The sequence below is a fragment of the Ambystoma mexicanum genome, chromosome 1q, assembly GCF_040938575.1.
Source record: "Ambystoma mexicanum isolate Mex_15411 chromosome 1q, UKY_AmexF1_1, whole genome shotgun sequence".
Classification (NCBI taxonomy): domain Eukaryota; kingdom Metazoa; phylum Chordata; class Amphibia; order Caudata; family Ambystomatidae; genus Ambystoma; species Ambystoma mexicanum.
Window position 1 is genome coordinate 1,161,265,015 of NC_090922.1, and position 16,094 is coordinate 1,161,281,108.

The 16,094-nt window shown below is 46.1% G+C and overlaps 1 protein-coding gene across 2 annotated transcripts in view; it reads right to left on the bottom strand.

The window, feature by feature from the left end:
• Window positions 1-16,094, bottom strand: part of TNNI3K (TNNI3 interacting kinase) — a 3,214,557-nt gene that overhangs the window by 272,530 nt on the left and 2,925,933 nt on the right. For both annotated transcript variants that reach the window (XM_069641910.1, XM_069641909.1), the window contains one exon: window positions 7,409-7,468. In XM_069641910.1, coding sequence (XP_069498011.1) covers window positions 7,409-7,468 — 60 coding nt within the window. The remainder of the gene's footprint in view (window positions 1-7,408; window positions 7,469-16,094) is intronic.

Below are 16,094 nucleotides of genomic sequence, written 5' to 3' on the forward strand. Positions count from 1 at the left end.
TATGCATACCGCAAGCTTGAATGGAGTGCAGCCTCAATGTCGTTTTTCTTGGTCCAATGCGATTGGCTGGTCTCGCTAGTCATGGTCTCCCTGGAACGAAAGTCTGAGCAGTGGGAGAAGGGCCTGGAGGGACAAAGGGGTGATGTACGATTGTCAGTGAGGGGGAGTGGGGGAAGGATGAGAATTTGTCATGGAGTGCCGCTGCAAATGTTGCCGACATCCATGCGGTAATGGTGGATAGGAGCGTTGCTGTATTTGAGTAAGTGTTTCTGTGGATTTATAGAAGTAGGGCAGGGAAGAGCCAACTTTTTTAGGGCCTTTCTAAAGGCCAAGTGATTGTCAATGTTGTGGATGTGCAGAGGTAGAGAGTTCCAGATGATCAGCGCATGGACGGAGAAGGAGGATCACCCAGTCTGGTGAAGTTGTAATGTGGGACAACTAGGAGAGATGATGTGCCAGATCTGAGTGTCCCTGAGGGGTGGTAGGGAGTGACTTTATCTTGGATGAATTCCGGGTTGGAGTTGTGGATGGCCTGCTGAATAATGCACATGGCTTTAAAGGTAGTGCATCGACCCATAGGATGCCAATGGAGGACTCTTAGTGTAGGGCTGATGTTTTCGTTGGGAGGTAGGTTAAAGAGCAGGCATACCACAGCATTTTGGTTTCTTTGAAGTTTAACTAGCTGAAATTCTGGAGTGCCCAGTTGAAGGCCATTTGCATAGTCTAAATGGGAGAGGATGATGGAGATGATGGCAGAGAAAAAGTGAGGATAGGAGAGGTATGGGAAGTTATGCCAGAGCCTGTGTAGATTGAAGAAACAGGTTCTGGATATGGAGTTGATGTCTTGGGAGTGGGATAGATCCTTTCTTTAGTGTACGTCCTATGTTTTCACTGACAGGAGGTTGCCGGTGGGGGGCCTACGTATTGAGATCAGGGAAGAGGTTGGGGAAGGAGCGCTGTTTTCCCACAGACTAGGATTTCCATTTTTCCAGGATTTAGGGTAAGGTGGTTGGTCGTCATCCAGTATTCAATATCCGAGAGGCATGATGACATACCTGAACGGTTGGAGCCTAGTCATTTGGGGATTTTAAGGATGATCTAGGTGTCGTCTGCATAGTTGTAGCTGGTGAGATTGTGGGAGCGGGTGTGTGCGGGGAGTGGGTTTAGATAGATGTTGAAGAGGAGGGGAAAAAGGCATGCTTTTTGTGGGACCCCTTTTGTTACTGATCGTGAGGTGGTGGTGAACGGTTGGAGGAGCATGATTTGTGAGCGATTAGAGATGAAAGAGGAGATCCTGGAGAAGGCAGTCTCTTTGATTCCTAATAAGAGTAGTCTGTCTAGGAGGATGGTATGGTTGATGGTAATGAAGGCGGCTGAGAGGTCAAGGAGGATAAGTACATCACAGCCTATTGCAGCCACTGTTCTTTTTAGGGAGTCCCAGATGCACACTAGGGAGGACTCTGTTCCTCTGAGAGGTCTGAAGCAAGATTGGGCAGGGTCCAAGAGGTTGTTTGCTTCAGTGAAAAGGCCAAGCTGCTTGTATGCTGTGCAGTCCATGAGTTTGGCCATGAAGTGGGTGTTGGAGAATGGGCCAGTAGTTCTGGGGGAGAAGTGGGTCGAGTGAACGTTTTTCATGAGGAGGAATTTGATGTACAAGGTATTTAGGTTTCTGGGAAGGTTCCCAATGTTAGGGAGTGGTTGAGGATTGAGCGTGTGATACTGCCTGCAAAGGTTGAGGCTAGGATATTTTTAAGGAGGGTGGGTGGGCAGGGCTCCACCGGGGAGCCTGATCGGCGGCTTTGTGCGAGGAGGGAGAGGAACTCCTGGTGTGAGTTTGGAGAGAAAGAGGGGAAGGTGTGTATGAAAAGGGGGTTTGGACAGGGTCAGGCTGTAGGCAGGGGGCACGTGTTCCAATTTAGAGATGATGGGGGTGTGTTTGTCGATAGCGCCATTGTGGAAGTGTTCTGATAAGGTGTTACATAGGGAATGGGAGATGGGGGGAGTTAGAGCAGCACAGAGAATTGAATTCAGAATTGATTTATGCAGTTCCTTGCTCGAGTTGCAAGAGTTTAAGATTCTGTTCCCATAGAATGCTTCCTTGGTTTTCTGATTTCCAGTCTATATGCTCTGGTTAATATTGCTAGGGCGGTTTTGTTCTGGGCTGTAGGGATGGTTCTCCAGGTCCGTGCCAGCCGGTGTTTAAGGGTTTTTAGTGATTTGAGGTTGGCACTGTACTACCTGGGAGAGGATCTTGATCCCTGAGAGAACTGCTTTTTTGGGATGAGGGGTGTGAAGGCTCTCGAGAGCCAGAGGTTGAAACGTTTGATGGGGGTCCTTCCTGGAGGGAGAGTGCTCGAAGTGAAGTGAGGAGGGAGTTGGCTAGATCTGGGATAATAACAGCGTTGTTCCAGAGTGGAGTGAGAGGTGTGGATGTCGGTGGTGGTTGGGCATGGCCTTAGGTGCGTACCACACTTCTGAGTGGTACAGAGAAGAAGATTGTTGAGTGATCTGTCCATGATAGGGGAGTCAGAGGTAGTGTGCATATGATGTTTATGGTGCCGAAGATCGGATAGAGGGTGTGGAGATGCATTGTGTCAGGTTGAAGGCTTCTAGGTTTTCTGTGATTGGGTCATAGGGTTTGAAGGGGAGTCAAACCAGATGTTGAAATCATCTAGGATGGTAAGTGTTGGATGTAGGTCGAGGTTAGTTGTCAGAGAATCGCAGAGTGTGCCTGCGATGATTTTGTTGTAGCTACAGGGTCTGTAAATGAGTAGGAATCTGTGCAAGGCAGAGGGTGAGGGTTTAAGTTTTACCAGCAGGGATTTATAGTCTGTGGTGTTGGCTGAGGTATACTTAATGAGTAGTCAGACTTGTTGTTTGTGTTGTATCAAAAGTTCCCCACCCCTTTGTGATCTGTTCCAAACAGTAAGGTTGTAGCTGGGTGGGAAGGCCTGTGCACAGTCATCTCATAATTGTCAGCAAACCAGGTCTTTCGTGATGAAAAGGACGTCTGAGTTTTCTTTTTGTGATGAGGTTGAGATGTGGAATTTTTTTTTATAGACTGATCTGGCGTTGATGAGGGTGCAAGAGAGTTGGCGGGTATGCTTGCAAGTGCTGACTGGTTGGGATGGGGATTGTAGGAGGAGCAGGAGTAAAGGTGGGGGAGGTGGTGTGAGGTTGGGGAAGGGTGTGGCCAGTGGAGGGCATTGGGGGAAGGCAGTTGGTTTGGATGAGTGGGGGAAAGGGTGGTCGGTGGAGGGTGTAGGGGGAGGAAGTGGACCGGAGGATGGGCAAAGAGGGGAATAGGGCTAGGACCAGTTTTGGTGCAGGTGGGGAGGTTAGGTCCCTATAGTGAGGTGGCAGGTTTTAGGATCTTGGTTGGAGGACGGGTGATGCATGTGGGCAAGAGGTGGTTTAGGTCTGGGTCTTTCCTTGACTTTCGGGCAGCCCATGGAGTGTGGGTGAGAGTGGGGGGGGGCTGTGGAAGTAGGGCGTTTTCCCAGGGCTGCTTTTGCTGCGTTAAGTGAGAGGAAGCGTGAGCTGGGGTGCTATGTCATTCGGTAGAGGTGCGAGCACAGAATGCAGATGAGTAGCTAGAAGGAGGGGGGGTGAGAATGTTGGTTTATCGGGATCTCTGGGTGGTGTGGCATGCTCCAGGGGTTGAAATGGAAGTAGAAGAGAATTCTGAACTGCTTGATGAGGAGATGGTATGGGAACTCCTCCTCTTTTTGTGTCCATCTTTCAAAGCCTTTTTAGGATCTGTGTCAGCTGCTTTTCAGTCTTGTGAGCCCTCTCCCTCCCCTTCCTTGTCCTTCTTTCTGGCAATCTGGAGGAAGATATTCATTCCAAATGCGTCCTTTTCTTAGTAGCTTTGCCCATTATGGTCTGCCTTGGCCTGTACAGTGCTTTCACATTCTTAGCATGAAAACGTATACCCACACACGAAACATGCTTGTTAAGTATCCTCTGCCAATATGGCAGTGAATTGTACATGGGGTCTAGTCTTTTTAAACAAGGATACCCATTGCAAGCATACACTTGTGTATAGGCGCGTTATAAATGCCATATCATATCATATCATATCATTGCACACTCGTCTCATGGCTTCTCTGGTTCTGTTCTTCTATGGTATCACTGTTACCTCTGTGCACGCACTTACTCAGTCTCTAGGGCCAACCAGAACTCCTCTCCTGGCCCTCTCCTCCATGGTGTACCACGCGGCTCTGTTCAAGGTGCCTAACTTTTTCTATATACGATCACTCTTGCCTCACTTTTTAAATCCTTCAACCTTTCATGTCATTTCTATGCAGATGACTCCCACATTTTCTTTTTTTGTCATCCTTCTTCGTCTCCCTTCCCTCCTCTGTTTCGGCCTGTCTCTCCTCTGTCCAAACATGGATGTCCTCTCGTTTCCTTCACCTGAACCCTTCCAAGACCATGGTCATCTTTTCCAAAGTCCTCTCGATCGAGTTGTCCACTCAAAGCTCATTTATTGCTGTCAGTGTCTTGCTCTTAACCCTCTCCCTATTACACACTGTACTTTACATGCATTCCACTTATTGTACCATTTTTTATAATTTGAGGTGCAGCGCTTTGTGAACGTGCTGTATAAATCCCAATAAAATACAAATACAAAAACCCGGTCATATATGACAGTAAAGTAAACAGACCCCCGCAACTCCTTACTGAACCCAGCACCGTCCTGACATACCCTAACCCAACCTACACTAACCTAACCACACATTGCACTTGCCAACAATGTACACACATAATCCAGCTATCAGAATTTCATAATCATGCGTCCACTTCGCACCGCACGTTATTTGCATATTGTCTAATGAATCTGTCATTCAGACCCTTTCCTACGTATTTGGTGTTATCATTTTAGTTTCGTAATCAATGAAAGTGTGTTACTTTATTTACTACAATTGAGCTCCTTGTACTTTGCTCTTCTGTCAGTTTTGCTTTTTGTTCAGAAATAAGGCAGCACTTCCTTGGACCATTTTTTGTGTTTGCGTTAGTGTTGCTATTTGGTGCATTCTGTTTCGTTGAACATTTCTGACTCATTTGTAATGGGATGTATTTAGAGGGGGTCTCCCCCATGAAAACGGTTCTCTTATCAGCTGTGCAACTGACTTTCTTTTTGTTGAGATGAGAATTGATTGTCATAGCTGTTGTACCTCAGCTACGTGGCCTTGCCTTGGTGGTAAAATGCAACGAGCCTGCTATTCCTGATAAAGAAAATTAGCAGCAGAGACGTTCGGTCAGAACAGCAACAAGAATTGGCAAAGCCATCAATATTCACCTTTTATAAACATTATGAGCCTCGGTACCAGTTTAAAGTAATTTAGTGGGCATTCTGCTGAATTTCCGCCAGAATCGGCACCATTACTGCCACTTGGTCCTGGGGGTTTATCATGGGATTATCCTGGCATTACAAGCAGTGGTAAAGCAGTGTTAGTCCCTATTTTTGCAGTCCATAGGACTTTATGGGAATTTTGGCAGAATTACTGCGAGCAGTAATTGCAGTGCAGTAATTATGTTGATTTTTTAAATTAAAGTGGGGGATTTACCTCCAGCATGATGCCAACAAACTTGTGATGTGGCAGAGCAGCAAACATGGCGATAATTATGTTACCACCAAAACAGTGGTTGTAATGGAACTATCACCACTTTTTTTTACCGGAAGGAGGCCTATATATTTCAAGCATTCCAATTTTCAACGAAGTATCCCCATAGAATATCATTTAATTACATGTGTTTACCTTCTCTTTCCAGAGCAAAACATGAATAACATGTGATAATTAGTATATCTATTTTCATACAATAATGGCCCATGCTAAGCACCAGAAATTGAAAGCTGCTTTCACCTTTCACCTGTTTTTTTTTGCACGCAGAAATGGCTGTTTTAAATCTCTCTTAATTATCTGAATCTCTACCAGAATCCGCAGATTGGCTCCAATTAACCCTCTCCTTTTTTTGTAGGGAGAAATTGATGTTTTAAATCACTAAAATGTTGCATCATGATTCCAGACAAGGATTGGGAATAGCTGCAAAGAAACCACACAGTGTTCCTTAACATGCATTTTTGTGCTTATAGTTTTGTTGTTAAAGCAACATGTGATATTGAAGTTATCAATCTCTCACTGAACATCACACATCACAATGAAACCTTAGCGAACACATCTGTCCAAAAGCTGAAAGACACAGCGGAACAACTTCTTACAGAGAAGAGGACACTATATAGGGCCAGATTCACAGACCGTGTTCCTATAGGACTGCACCATTATAAAAGGCTTCTGTGAATCCGGCCCTATATGTTGTTGCTAAATCTATAAAAAAACAGACTTGTCACCCTTGACCTCTGAGCCTGGTCTCTCAGGACTGAACCTGAAACTCGTGTCAGTGCGCCACCTTTTTATGTTAGTATTTTGCTCTAAATAAAAATGGATTTTACTGCATTTTAAAAACAGTTCACAAAAGGACTAGTTCGCCCTGTGGAACTATCATCTGATTCACACTTCATGGAGGCTAAGCAAACCTGTATTGGTTGTAGGAGTAAAGTTTCCAAAGTGGCCCATCTGTGTGCTACTGAGTTGCCACTCCTTTTAATTTGCACATTCTGCGTCGCCGCTTAAGCACTTGCCCAGACAACTGTGTCCAGACTGCAGGGGCTAGGGTTGCATCCTGGAGGGGCTAACTCAGCTCTTCACCGCTGCGAGATGAATAGGGTAGCATGAAATATGCTAATAATAACACCTCTTTACAGCGCCCAGAAGCTGGAAAATCTGACTGAAGCGCTTCATAAATAGGTGATATGCTTATCATGCTATTACTTTTGGGCTCAAACGTTCTGAAAGACCTTTAAAACTGTGGGATCCAAATATGACAGCAGATTGTGATGGCAGTATGCTTTTGACTGCTTCTTGCAATGTAAGCAGCCATTTCTCCTGCAGTCGAAAGCAGGTAGCCGTTGCTTTCTGCTGTGAAATGGCGGCGCCTCTTAACGGTGAAGAGAATTATTATAGTTGTACACAGAATGTCACTTCCGTTTTTTTCCAATCAAAAACACATCTGACAGCGGTTATATAAGTTTCATTTATTAGTTTTACAACCCTATCCCAGTTCCTGTCGGAGGAATTCAGCTTGATATTTGTTTGGTGTGCCCTCCATATAATGTAGCACAGAGGACACCATTTACTGCACTTACTTCCAAGTAATGGTTCAGGTGCTAATATGATTGCTTCAGATTGATCGGTCCGTCTAGACGGCATTGTAGAGCACTGCTAACCACCTGTTGATACTGTAAAGCATGCAGAGAAATCACAAATCAACAGCATGACAAACATGGCTGCCCGCTGTAGCGACTGCACGCACGTGGGTTTGAAAGCACCGCCTTGGCCCTTACCTCAATATTGCAAAGACATTCTTCCAACTTAGAGACAACTTCGGAAAATTCCGGCCTTCCCTGTTGGGGTAACAAAAAAGTGTGTTTTAAAAAAGTGAAGGCAATTGTACACAATATACTTTGTATATACAATTCTTTTCGCATTGCCAGAAGTACACATTGATCCATGTTTCATACATTTGTACAGTTTAATACAGGAGAAATTTACTGTATGGTAGTCACAAAAGTATTTTAATGGGACACTTGCAAATAACACACCTGGGGACAGATGACAGAAACTTAGGCCCGGTTCAAGTCCAATTTTACACAGTGTTTTTACTAGGGCAAAGTTTGCCATATGGCAAAAACCTGCAGTAGAGAAACATTGCACCAGTGCAAGAGCGGTTAACAGCAGAGCAAAAAGGTCCCGTGCACAAAAGAAATATTCTTACAATCCATTTTGAGACTAGAGCAAGTTGCACGAAACATTCTTACAATGCATTTTTTTCACCAGACTAGGGCAAGGTGCAAGGAACATTCTTACAATGCATTTTTACACCAGGCTAGGGCAAGGTGCAAGAAACATTCTTACAATGCTTTTTTACACCAGGCTAGGGCAAGGTGCAAGGAACCTTTTTGCAATGCATTTTTACACCAGGCTAGGGCAAGGTGCAAAGAACCTTCTTGCAATGCATTTTTTCACCAGGCTAGGGCGAGGTACAAGGACACATTTTGGAATCCATTTTTACACCAAACTAGGGCAAGGTGAAAGGAACCTTCTTATAATGCATTTTTTACACCAGGCTAGGGCAAAGTGCAATGCATTTTTACACCAGGCTAGGGCAAGGTGCAAGGAAACTTCTTACAATGCGTATTTACACCAGGCCAGGGCAAGGTGCAAGGAACCTTCTTGCAATGTATTTTTACACCAGGCTAGGGCAAGGTGCAAGGAAACTTCTTGCAATACGTTTTGACACCATGCTAGGGCAAGGTGAAAGGAACATTCTTACAATGCATTTTTTACACCAGGCTAGGGCAATGTGCAAGGAACTTTCTTACAATGCATTTTTACACCAGGCTAGGCAAGGTGCAAGGAACATTCTTACAATGCGTTTTTACACCAGGCTAGGGCAAGGTACAAGGAACCGTATTACAATGCATTTTTACACCAGGCTAGGGCAAGGTGCAAGGAACCTTCTTGCAATGCATTTTTACACCAGGCTAGGGCAAGGTGCAAGGAACCTTCTTGCAATGCATTTTTTCACCATGCTAGGGCAAGGTTCAAGGACACATTTTGCAATCCATTTTTACACCAGACTAGGGCAAGGTGAGAGGAACCTTCTTATAATGCATTTTTACACCAGGCTAGGGCAAGGTGCAATGCATTTTTACACCAGGCTAGGGCACGGTGCAAGGAAACTTCTTACAATTTTTTTTTTCACCAGGCCAGGGCAAGGTGCAAGGAACCTTCTTGCAATGTATTTTTTACACCATGTTAGGGCAAGATGCAAGGAAACTTCTTACAATGCGTACTTACACCAGGCTAGGGCAAGGTGCAAGGAACATTCTTACAATGAGTTTTTACACCAGGCTAGGGCAAGGTGAAAGGAACATTCTTACAATCCATATTTACACCAGGCTACAGCAAGGTGCAAGGAACATTCTTACAATGCATTTGTACACCAGGCTAGGGACATTTGTTGCCCCAGCGCTAACTGCACATAATGCGATGCACATTTTTGGTAATATGGCCCTATTGTTTCAATGCATTTTTGCACCACGGAAATATTTGCCCTAGTGCTAATAATACACAATGATATATTTTTTTTATTTTTAGTTAAGTGCTATGATTCAGACAAAAGTATAAACCTTTCACTTAATACAAAACATAACGAGTCAAATTAGCACTTTTATACAAAGCAAATATTAAAATATTCAACCAATTACATAAAATAAGTTACTTAAAATGATTTGCAAAAACGGCTCTTCAGGAAAAGACAGTAAGGTGAAACAGTATGCTTCATCATAGCTCCAGGGTTGGATTGACCCCTCGGCCTTTCGGCCCGTGGCCAGGCCGAAATCGCCCCTGGGGAGTGGGGGCCGGTTTCTGGCCATGCCTGGGCCGGTTTGGAAAAAAAAGCCTTCTTAGGTCGATAAATGAGTACCAACACAGGTTGGGTGATATTGTATGCATATTTGTTCTATAAAAAAGAGCTTAAGCGTAAGTGCTATACAATAACATATTATAATTTAGCCTTGGCTTGGATTCACAGTAATTTTATCTACTTAGGAACAATGCTATTTGATGACACTGCCTGTTTAGTCAAGGGGTGAAACGTCGTGTTCCATCGCTTCCCCGCATGTCACTTTGGGGTGGGGGTGGTGTCAAATGACATCACTTCCGGTGATGTCTCATCAGAGGTCAAGGGTCATGAGCCGAGGGGTGGCCCACATTTTTTTGGGTGACCGGGCCTATTTCTTGTCCCAGTCCGACCCTGCATAGCTCCACAATTTTTTTTTTAATCTGGTAAAGAAGACCAATTTAGGGCAGTATCCGAGTCTGAACCTGGCCAATCAGGCTGGAGCACACATATTCACTGATAATTTCTGTCCCCAAGTGTTTGACCCTTTCTGTTTGCAGAGCCGGGCAGTTGACTACCAATACCCAATGATATTAGAACATGGTGCATAAATGCACTGAAAGCAGTTGTTTTTTTGCACAATGGCACTTGTTGCCCCACTGCTAATACCGTGCAACATTGAAACAGAAAGATATGGTGTGACAAATTGGATTTTGCCTCGCAGGATTACAAGGGTGAGCTCGCTCAGCCCTCACACTTCTACAGACCAAAACACAATGCACGCATACAGGTAAAACAGAGACAGTTAAGAGATGTACCTCTTTCACCTTTTGTGGTAAAACGGGCCGATGGCAGGCTGTACTCCTAAGAGGAGTGTAAAGGTGAACCAGTAGTGACCCAAACAACACAGTACCACAGTCCCAAATAAAGGGAATGTCCAATCAAGGTTCTATACAAATATAAACACTTTAATAAAACACACCATCTGCCAGTAGAATGAAAAGAGATTACTGTACAAAAGCCCACCGTAGAGGAAAGACAGAGAAGATGGGACAGACTGGAGAAAATATCACTTTGATCTTGGTTCCAAGGGTGCTTGGAAAGGTACTACCAAAAAGGATATATTATTGAAGATAGGGATGATCGTGTCCCAACCAGTCTCTAGAGTCCAAGTGGACCTGGGGGCAGTTCACAGTCACAGTACCTGAATTTGGTTCTTAGTGAACTGGTGCATTAGATCAAGGTTGAACGTTGATGTGAGCTGATCAGGCTCAGTTGGGCATATATGATCGCGGAGGCCCTCGCAGCAAGCATGTGTCAAGCAAGGGTGAATGCAGGTCCTCACTGTGGTCGAACAGTGGTGTTTCAAGTGATGCAGGTTGGGGCGGTCCCAAGAACACTTCAACATTGGCCCTGCTGAGTTGGGTGTTAGCCTCTGGCAGAGGTCGGCGAGTGATGTTCCAGTGGGTCGAGTTGGCAGGCGGCGGTCATGAAGTGGTGGTCATACTAACTTCGGAGAATCCTCACCTTGTATATTAACTGCAAATTGTATATTAACATGTATATAGTGTAAACTTTGTAAAACTCGCCTGTAAATTTAATAACTGTATTCTACGTTGGCTATGTTAACCTTGTAAATGTTGCTTACCCTATATTTCCAGCGCCCATTTACCTACAGGTAAGGAGTGCTCTTAATGCCAAATAAATAAATAAATAAACAAACAAATAAATAAATAAATAAATAAGGTGGCATTGAGATGCAAGCAATGAGGCAGCAGTTCTCATATTAGCAGGGCTGAGCCGTGTGATAACCTCAGGGGAGTCTCGGCGAATGACTGTCCAGAGATTCAGTTTGGTTTCTTGCATTGAGCAGTTGACGGGCTCTGCTAGGACGCAATTCTTTGTTGGGCTAATGGAGATGCAGCGCAATTGTTCGGCTGGTTGGAGGAACTCAGATACCAGCACCAGCGCCTTCCCTCTTGTTCAGGATGCAGGGAACACGGAGCGACCAGTTTGGTGCGGATGAACAGGGCGCTTCGGCTGGTCTCACCCTCTGGGTTGCTGTGAGGCCTTCACAAAGGGTTCGAGGACAGGATACCCCACTTCATTGGCTGCTCTTCTGGCACAGAAGATCCATTGCAGATGGGTTGGTCCTGGCTGGCAGCACTGGTGACTCTTGATAGTCTGTGGGAGTGGTTAGGGGCCAGATCTTCCTTTTGCCTTGGATGGCTCCTTCTCCAGCACCGGCAGAGTGTTTTGGACAGTGCAACTGTCCCAAAGGAAGTCCAGGTGAGAGTCTGCAGAACATCTCTTCGGCCTTAAAGGATCCTCAAAGAACTGGAGGTATTCTGTTGAAGAGGTGCACGACTCCTTCTTTTAAGAGCATCAGTCCTCGTTTGATTGGTCTAAATCTAGTCTGCTTTAGGGGAACAATACCTGCTCCTCGTGGGAGTTTGTTTTGCCCTCCTGATCTTTTACCCAAAGTGCTTTACTCTAGGGGAAGCAGAGGGGAAATGGAAGGGAAAGAGAGACAGAGAGAATATGAAAGAGAGGACTACACGTCCCAGAATGTAATGAAATGGAAGCCAAAAGCCAGGACTCACATGAGAACTTGAGAAGTCTGTCATATGTATGTGTGATGGCATCACCTGATCTTGGGCTTTGTTCAAAACAGCCATGCATCTCATTGTTACACATGATGCTAATACAAGCTGAATTCCCACAAAAAAAGAAAAATATATTTTGTGACTAGAATCAACTGGTGTTTTTCTGTTTAAGAAAATGTTCTTATTTTGTAAATTAGTGAATGTTTTTTAGGGAAGTGGGAATAGCGAGTTATCAAGGGGAACAGTGTAGATTGTTATGTTTTTTAAACCAACAAAGACAGCACAGACCTTTCAGTGTTAAACCTTGCTGCCTACATAAAAGCAGCATACTTGAGCAAACAGTGTTCTAAGACGGAAAGAAATTCCACTCTGAAGTACTAAGGGTCCCCGTCACAAAGTTTAGCACCCTGCTTTTCTGCTCTGCGCAGAAATGACAGACTAGTGGCTGCGGCCAAAACAAGCAAGGAAAGGTAATAATATGATTACTTACCGGTAGTCTACATTACTCCTAGTCCTACTCTTCCTTGTCACAGTATTTATCTCTAAGGCCCCACCTCAGACCCAGGAACCCTTCTTCACTGTCTTTTCATTTGATGTATAATACCCACTCCTTCCCAACAAGCCTCAGTTCACAATAACCAAGCCGGAGCCTGGGACCCTCCTTGTAGGGAAGGAGAGGAGGGTCGTAAGTACTGTGATGAGGAAGAGCTAGACTAGGAGTAATGCAGAATACCAGTAAGTAATCATAGCATTACCTCCACGTCCCTCTTCCTCGTCCCAATACTTACCTCTGCAGTATACCAAAGCATAGTCAGTGGGGAGAGGTCCCAAAGAAACACAGAGAGGCAGAAGTACTGCAATAGGAAACCCCCAGAGAATCACAGGTCAACAGACAAACCCCAACCCCAAAAGGAGCCATCCCTGGGGTGAGAAATGGCCAGCCGGTAACAGTGGAGAAACATACACTGGGCTGATGCAGAGACACCCCTAGGCCATCCGACCAGTAAGCCGCAATCCCCTTTGAGGAATGACCCCGGACATGCCAGGCACAGACAAACCAGCAGAGACAGAAGCCACATGGAGGGCAGTCTGGATCCAATGGTATATGGACACCACCAAGGCCTTCCGTCCAGTCCCAGCAGTGCCAATTGGAACAAGCAAGCAACCAGAATGACAGACCAGCACCGTACGAGACAGGAATGTCAAAACGGCCCGCTGAACTTCAACGGCGTGCCAAGCAATATCGCCAGGGGAGTAGGGATCCTCAAGAACACCAGGAGTTCCAGAACCTGGGACGCATTAATCGAATCACCACCATTGGCAAAAACCAGCGACACAGCACAAAACAACAGCACCAGGGAGCACCCACAGAAAAAGGGAGGACGACACAATAAAGCCCCCAGCACCCACAGAAGCCAGGCAGATGTGACAGCAATAGGGAAGACCATCCCGAGAGCAAGGTGCCGGATGTCGAAGTCTGCAAGGGATACAAAGGGCAGACCCTGGAGGAGCCATACGACCAGACGAAGAACCCACAGAGGAAGATCCCTATAGGCATATAGGCGAGATGCAGGCAAACTCATTAAGGAACAAACCCACCAAAGAATCCGACGCCATGGACCCCCGAGAGACAACGACAACAGAGAAGTAACAGCTATCATGAATGCCAAATTTCCATTCAACAATCATATCCAGGAAAGCAATCACTGTGCAAAGTCCCATGTAAGCCACAACAACAGGTATCCAACGCAAACCATAGAAATGAACACACAGAAAAACAAGGCCATGCAGCATTCACACCCCAAATAGCGCTCAAAAGCCACATTGGTTGATGTAGGAATGTCATCCGTGATGGTCCCAGACAAACAGTTTATCCACCTTCAGACAAGTCAGAGGACCCCATATCCGAGCACATCCCCGGCACAGAACACTCCAGTGAGAACCCAGCGGGGGCCAGGGGTACTGGGCACTCCAGGAGTACTAACAGTCCTTCCCTGTTAGGCCTCACAGCATAACTCCAATGATGAATGCGGGAGACAGGGAATGTTCCAACCTTCACTTTATTTGTCCTCCTTACAACTGCCCCGTCCTTTACTTTGCCCCTCCCCTTCCACCCTCCTCCCGCTTCCCTCCCCTCATCCCCAGTCCCTCCTCCTTAAATGAGTTTCCTTCTTACTCCCCATAACACCTCCTCCTTGCTTAGAATGGAGGTTCCTGGTTTACATCTGCCCGATCAGGCGTAGGGGCTTCCTTGTGGCTCGCTTTGGGCGGCTGGGTGACTCGCAGGTCTCACCTGACCTCTCTGCTTTCGGTGCTTCACTTGCTTCTTCTCTGCATAGTTTCTCTGCATCGGCTGCTGGCTCTTCCCTTGGTTCTGATTCCTCAAGGTATAGCATGCGGAAAGAAAGAGGCATTCCGTGTTATGTCATCCTGGTTTCCTGGGGCGGTTAACATTGGCCCTTTGAATTCAGTCAATAGGAGTGAATCTGGGTTATATCGTGGATCGGTTTTCTTTTGTTGTCTTTTCCATACTAGAACAGTTTCTAACTGGGAATAGATGTTTCTTCACTTTTGATTCGCCCATTCTTTGGCCTTCCTTTTCTTCTCTGGATCCCTTGCTCGGATCTCTGCATCTTGTTCCGGTGTGTAGTCTTCCACTTGGGAAAGGCGGGCCCGCGGTCTGTAGTTCACCATGAGTTCCAGTGTAGTCAGTCCTGTTGGTTCATGTGGGGTATTTCAGTAGCTCCTCAGCATCTCACATATTGCTTGGAGTTGCGACATTTGGTCCAGGATGGCCTTCCGCCGGATTCGTTTGATGGTGGACATAAATCTTTCCACCATGCCATTGGCCTGTGGCCACAGCAGTGTGCTTTTCTTGTAGAGGAAACCTAGAACGATGTCAAGTTTCTGAAAGTCCTGTGCTTGGACCAGCGGGCCGTTATCTGTCTCCACAGTGGTGGGTATCCCTCACTGAACAGTTCATCAATCACTCTGGCTACATGGTGGAATGCTGTGGATTGTACGTGGTGTCCTCTTTCCTCCAGTGGGCCGTAAACATCCATGGCTATTCTTTGCCATGGTCTGTCTGGCAGAGGTATTATTTGCAATGGGCACAGGGGTTGCTTGATGCTGCTTCCTGGCAGGACAGTCAGTGGGTTAGGGAGTCCTCAACAATGGTGTCCATGTACGTGAACCACACCTGGTTCCATAGTATTTTCTTGTGGTTCTCAACCCCTCGGTGGCCCTCATTAGCTATAGTCACGAGTGCTTTCCTGAGGCATTTGGGGACTACTAGCCAGTTGCCTCATAGCAGTATTCCTTGGTCTGTTGTGGTCAGTTCTCTCTGTATCTTCGCTATACTTTCCAGATCTTTACTGTCCACCTCACCTCCCGTGAATTGTTCCATGTCAAGATGTATTCACTTGTTCTTGTTAGTGAGGCACACTGCTGCATTGTATGGTGCGGTCCACTCTACTTTTGGCAGCGAATACTTCTGTAGTGATGGCGAGAGGGGGGCATTGCGGGACAGGTATGAGATATATTCTTCCGCCTCCTGCATCATGGAGTCCTCCATTTTCCCTTTTGGGTGACGGGACAGGTAGTCTGATGGGTTGGCATCACCCCCCGGTTTGTGGGTGATCCGGTAATCATACTCCTGGAGTCTGATGCCCCACCTTTTGATGCATGGGGGCATTTTGGTCTTGGGGTTGCGAATAGGGAAAGCAGCGCCTGGTGATCAGTGATGAGGGTGAACCGCCTGCCGATGATAAATTGGTGGAATTTTTCCCATGGCCATACCGCTGCTAGGCTCTCACGTCCTGCTTGGGAGTAGGCCTTGTCGGTGGGCGACAGGACTCTGCTAGCGTATGCAAGGATGTTGTGCTTGTGGTGGTTGCGAGGGTCCAACTGGGCAAGTATGGCACCCAGGCCAACAGGACTGGCATCCAGTGAAGTCAGTGTCCCATTCCGGATTAAAGTAGGCAAGTTGTCAATTGTTGGTGAGCTCTTCTTGGATGGTGT